Below are 6,000 nucleotides of genomic sequence, written 5' to 3'. Positions count from 1 at the left end.
GCCTGTGGCTTCCAGTGGCATCAGGTGGGCCACTGTGCGAAACAGGATGCTGGATTAGATGGGCTTTCTTGGGCCCGATCCAGCAGGGCTGTTCTTATGTTCTTATGATTCAGTCAAGTAAAAAGATACCATTTAAACTGTTTTGCATCTCTATTCCTTTGGAAATCAATAATGTGGGCACTATCTATACTCAGTCTTCCTGTCACTCCAATATGACACAAACAGAATATGACCTCCCCTCCAGATCTGGATGCTTTAAAGCACAGTGTACCTCTTATTTTGCCCCATAAGTGCCAAGTGCCCTCACCCCAAGGAAGGCCACCTTTTTTCTTGGCATCTTCCCTGATGTCTAACAACTGCATGCTAGGCTGAAATTGCCTTTTATTCACATCTTGCCTTTTCCCCATCATGGAGCTCAACGCTTCCCAGGTGGTCACCCATCCAGGCATTGACCAGTCCCGGATCTGCTTAGCTTCAGCGAAGTGAGTGCATGGGACCAGTTAAATAGCAGCCGTATTTGCACAGCATGTAGTTGGAGAGATGGGGGAAATTGCACCACTTGAGATTCTGCTTGTCACACTGCAGTTAAAAGCACAGGAGCCCTATCAAGAAAAGCAAGTGGCAACCTATCCTATCCTAATCCGAACCCTGGTTTGCCAGTGTTTTGGATGGTCGTTCCTCCTCTTTCCCCAACTCATTACTCCAGACACCAGCCCTTCCCCTCTGTCCCCAGCTCTTACAGTCCTTACCTGCTGGGTACCCACTGTGGATGTGTGTGAGTTTACTGTACGCAGCTCCAAAAGGGTTGTTTATTTTCGACAACATTGACTCCTCCTCCTTCAATTGGCCCTGCTTTTGGCTCCTCCCTAAACCTCACTAAGCACAAACTTCTTCTTATGGGCTCATCTCCTCTCTCACACACTTCTACACAGCTTTCTCCTTGGAGACAGATCCTTCTCCTGGCCTTCTCTTGATAACATTTTATCTGCCTCATTCATATGGTGGAGGACTGGTATCAGTGCTTCCCATAGGGGCTAGTATCATGTGGTGCTGTTGAGCTGAACATCCTTTTAGTCCACTATTGCTCATATGCCTGATAAGCTAAGGGCTAACATTTCCCCCCCAAATTGAGTTTGGAGGCACAGAGTCTTGGTAGCCAAGCACGGGTGGAACCAGCTAGCCCGTAGGTGACTTGAAAGACTAGTCCAGTTCTTCCCAATTCCATTTTGAACCTCACATTTTATCTTGCTGGTATACAAAGCTGGTATACAAAGCGGGCTCGTAGATGCTTTTTTCTATGACTCATCCTCCTCAGTTTCTGGGCCTTAATGCCCAGAAACCTTCTCTATGTGCAGTTAGACCAGGGTGGTTCAACTTCGGCCCTCCTGCAGATGATGGACTAAAATTCCCATAATCCTTGGCTACTGCCCACTGTGACTGGAGATTATGGGAGTTGTAGTCTAAAAACAGCGGGGGGGGGGCTAAATTGAGCAGGCCTGAGTTAGACTGATAACATCTGGACCGCAAGAAGTCTAATAAGCAAAAAAATCACTGAGTAAGGCTGCATATTTGTCTTTACAAAAGATCTCAGACTTGGAGGTCCTATGTGAATGAATCTATCTATCTGTCAATCAATCAATCAATCATACATGTAGACCACCCAAAGTTTGTGTCTCTGGACCAGGCCTGCTCAACTTAGGCCCCCCAGCTGTTTTTGAACTACAGCTCCCACAATTCCCAGCCACAGTGGCCAATAGCCAGGAATTATGGGAATTGTAGGCCAACATCTGCAGGAGGGCCGAAGTTGAGCAACCCTGCTCTGGACAGTGTAAAACAAAAACTTAGGCAAGTCTGATGTTGAGTAGCTCTTTGGAGGTATCCAATGACCACTCCTTGCATTTCACCCACTATAGAAGACCCATGGGATTGAAAGGTCTTTGGCTACTAGACTTCTTATACTGATATCACATTCTTTTAGCACTTGCAAAGTGACTGTCATCCAGACTAATGCTGGGCTAGTGCAAAAATGTTGTGTGAGTGCTGGGATAAAAACATATGAACAGCCCAGCTGGATCAGGCCCACGGCCTCTCTAGTCCAGCATCCTGTTTCCCACAGTGGCCCACCAGATGCCTCTGGGAAGCCCACAGGCAAGAGATGTAGGCACACTCCCTTTCTTGTAATTACTTCCTTGCAACTAGTATTCAGAGGCATCTTGCCTCTGAGCCTGGACATAGCCTACAGCCATCAGGATGAGTAGCCATTGATAGACCTGTCCTCCATGAATTTGTCCAAGCCCCTTTTAAAGCCGGGAGCAAGAGCTTGCTGGTTCAAATCCCCGCTGATCTGTTTCCCAGACTATGGGACACCTATATCGGGCAACAGCAATATAGGAAGGTGCTGAAAGGCATCATCTCATACTGCACAGGAGACAGCAATGGTCAACCCCTCCTGTATTCTACCAAAGACAACCACAGGGCTCTGTGGTCACCAGGAGTCGACACCGATGGCACAACTTTACCTTTAAGCTAGTGGCCATCAACGCATTCCGTGGCAGAGACCTCCATAGATTAATTATGCACTATGTGAAAAAATACTTCCTTTTGTTGGAATGACCTCTGGTTCTAGTGTTGTGGGAGAGGGAGAAGAACTGCTTACCTCCACACACACCATACACCAATCAGTCACATCAGAGGCTCAGGACCTGCATACAGAGAGGGGATTTGTGAGGCAGTGGTTTGGTTCACATACCCATTTGAATCTAGGTGTTTGGGGTTTGTTTTTTTTTTGGTTTGTTTTTTTAAAATCAATTTTATTGAAACATAAAGCAGAAGAAAAACAACACAGTATCATATTATTTCTTTAAGCAAGTACTAAAAAGAAAACATTCTAAATATATTAACAGTTCTAAGAAAGTTCGGCAGCAATGATCAACATTTGATTATGCCTGATCAACACTTGGTTGCATAAAGCTGGATACATAAAGCTTCACAAATCAAATCCGGACAAAAGGAAAAAATGATGTCCTTGTCGGATATTAAAGTTTATAAAGGGATCCCAAGTTGACATAAATAAGTCAGTTGAGAATTCACTCATATAACATGAATCTTTGGAAATTTTGAGGCATAATCCCATAATTTCAAGAACCAATCATTTAAAGAGGGGACTTCAGAAACATGCCAATTATGAGCATATAAAATCCTGGCTGCAGTAATCATATATAAAGACAGTTCATTACATTCAGAAGAAATATAAGGTTTGGTCATACTTAAAAGAAAGATTTCTGGTAAAAAAGGAAATTTAATATCTAAAATTTGTTCCATTTTCTTGTGAATTTGCTTCCAATATGAATCTAGGTTTAACAAGGGCTAGGGACATCAGCAGGATTGAATGAGCCCATACCAAGGCGATATATGACCCACATTAAATCTAGATTCAAATGATTGTATGAACCAGTTCACTGTTTAGCTGATTATTGTGGCTCCCTTTTTTAATCTTCCTGTGGAGGTGGAGGGATTGCTTCATCCTTTGGCTTGAAATTCCCACTCAACTGAGTCCCGAATTTCTCACGGAGTACTGCTGGGATCTGGTGACCCTGCAAGATGGTCTCTGTACGCTTCTCTCCCATCGTGGAAATGAGTCGCCAACCCATGTAGGTGAGACGCCCGCCATCTTCCTTGTGCAGGGAACAGAAAGACTTGCAGGTGAAGATGGAGCTGGGGGAGGTTTGGTGATAGAGGCACATGCCAGTAAAATCTTCCAGTTTCTTCTCCTCTAGAGTGAATTGATACAGGGGCCTTCCCTCCCTTCCGGAAAGTTCCCGCCGCTCCAACACCCAAGTGTCCTCTTTAAGTCCCAGCCAGAAAATACCATTTCTTTGGACCTGCTCCACCTCTGACTTCAACTCCAGTGGCTCCAGGAAGCCTTCACCAAAGCCAACATCACAGAGAAAGTGGTGCCTATCCAACTCCACCAAAATCACCATGTGGTCCAGTGGGGGCCCGTAGTGCCCGGTGAAGCGGTTCCGGACACGCCCGGCCACAGCTTTGGCATTGAAACCTAACACCTGCAGTAGCCACAGGAAAAGGCCATTCAGTTCGAAACAGAAGCCTCCTCGGTGACGCCGGACAATCTTGTCGTAGAGGAGGGGTAACTTCAGGGCGATGGGCTCCCCACAGTGGATGCTGAGGCTCTCGAAAGGCACAGAGAGGAGGTGGCGGCAGTGAAGGCAGTGCAAGGTCTCCAGAGAGGGCTGGGCAGGGCCCTCATACCCGATCCGATGCAGATATTGGCTAATTTCCATCTGGGACTAGATGCAGGGGTAGAGGAGTGGACAGGCGGATCAGGGGGGATCCTGTTTCCCCTTTCTTCCCAGTTTATCAGACCACACTGTCTTCTCCTTCATAAACTCCGAATCTCTGATTCTTCACGTACAGCTTACCCAACCCTGTTCAAAGCTCAGGGGACATTGGAATCCTGGCTCTTATCCAGTCCCTCCTTGCTAGGCTGGTCCCCACCCCTCCTCTAGAAAACACCTGGCCCGGAATGTCTGCAGTTTGACAAGGAGTTTGCTTTCTACAAAGCCAGTAGTTTCCGTCTGGGGAGGAGAGAGCGAGAAAGGGGAAACCAGAGATGTCATGTGACCCCAGCACAACCCAAACTCCTCCCACTGACTCCTTTCTCAACTCTGCACATTAACCCTTGAGAGCCCCTGGCCAGCTGGATTCACTGGGGAACTGGCCCAATAGCACAAATGGCCATGAAAGCTGAGATTCTCTGTGTCTGTGCCTCTGTGAAGTCTGTGCAGCAGTCAGATGTAATATACTGCGATAAACTAGTTGCAAACTAGTTTAATGCTTCTCAAGAAGGGCCTTTGTACTGTTTGAGGCTATGGCTCTCTAGTAAAATAATTCCTTTCAATCTCATACAGTGTCTGGTCTTAGATGTTTGGGAGGAAGCAAGATCCATTGAAATAGTTGTCAAACCTGCTTGCAGTTATTTTGATTCTTTTAGCAATCATTCACACCTCCTCAAGTATCAGGGATTTTAAAAAGGAAAATCCTGAATTTAAAAGGAAAATCCAGCACAATAGTATGTGAGTATAAGCCACCTAATGGCACAGCCGGGAAGGAACTTGCCTAGGGAGCAAGAGGTTGCCGGTTTGAATCCCCGCTGGTATGTTTCCCAGACTATGGGAAACACTATATTGGACAGCAGTGAAATAGGAAGATGCTGAAAGGCATAATCTCAAACTGCATGGGAGATGGCAATGGTAAAGCCCTCCTATATTTTACCAAAGACAGCCACATGGCTCTGTGGTTGCCAGGAGTCAACACCGACTTGATGGCACAACTTTACATTTATGTGAGTAGAATTCCCACATGCAGCATGTTCCACTACAACACTCTTGTTCATTTCCCTCACCTGGGCACAGACAAACTGTTGGAAGTAAAGGACTCTGCACTGCCTTATGCCTCAGTGACAGAGGGGGACAGACTAGTGAGTCAGAGGGCTGGAGAGGTCAAGACATTGATCATCCCTTCTCTACGGCTCTGACACTATCCCTTGATATGTACAGTGAGGGAAATAAGTATTTGATCCCCTGCTGATTTTGTCCGTTTCCCCCTGACACAGAAATGACCAGGCTATAATTGGAATGGTAGGTTTATTGTAGCTGTGAGAGACAGAATAACAACAAACAAACCCTCAAAAGCCCAGTGCCCAAAAGTCAGCGATGGATTTGCATTGTAGTGAGGGAAATAAGTATTCGATCCCTTCACAAAAGATGTCTTAGTACTTGGTGGCAAAACCCTTGTTGGCAATCACAGAGGTCAGACGTTTCTTGTAGTTGGCCACCAGGTTTGCACACAACCCAGGAGGGATGTTGTCCCACTCCTCTTTGCAGATCCTCTCCAAGTCAGAAAGGTTTCAAGGCTGATGTTTGGCAACCCGAACCTTCAGCTCCCTCCACAGATTTTCTATGGGATTAAGGTCTGGAGACT

General features: G+C 46.1%; 1 protein-coding gene across 1 annotated transcript; it reads right to left on the bottom strand.

Moving 5' to 3' along the window:
- Positions 1-2,788: 2,788 nt before the first annotated feature.
- LOC128330687 (arylamine N-acetyltransferase, pineal gland isozyme NAT-10-like) lies at positions 2,789-4,579 on the bottom strand. Its single transcript, XM_053263888.1, has one exon. It carries the CDS (start codon positions 4,299-4,301, stop codon positions 3,489-3,491), a length of 813 nt encoding a protein of 270 aa, XP_053119863.1. The 5' UTR covers positions 4,302-4,579; the 3' UTR covers positions 2,789-3,488.
- Between the last annotated feature and the right edge of the window lie 1,421 nt (positions 4,580-6,000).

The sequence above is a fragment of the Hemicordylus capensis genome, chromosome 6 (genome assembly GCF_027244095.1).
Source record: "Hemicordylus capensis ecotype Gifberg chromosome 6, rHemCap1.1.pri, whole genome shotgun sequence".
Classification (NCBI taxonomy): Eukaryota; Metazoa; Chordata; class Lepidosauria; order Squamata; family Cordylidae; genus Hemicordylus; species Hemicordylus capensis.
This window is presented reverse-complemented; position numbering and strand designations above follow the sequence as displayed.

Excerpts from the sequence above, each read along its gene's own strand:
- LOC128330687 (XM_053263888.1), bottom strand. The coding sequence starts at position 4,301 with ATGGAAATTAGCCAATATCTGCATCGGATCGGGTATGAGGGCCCTGCC.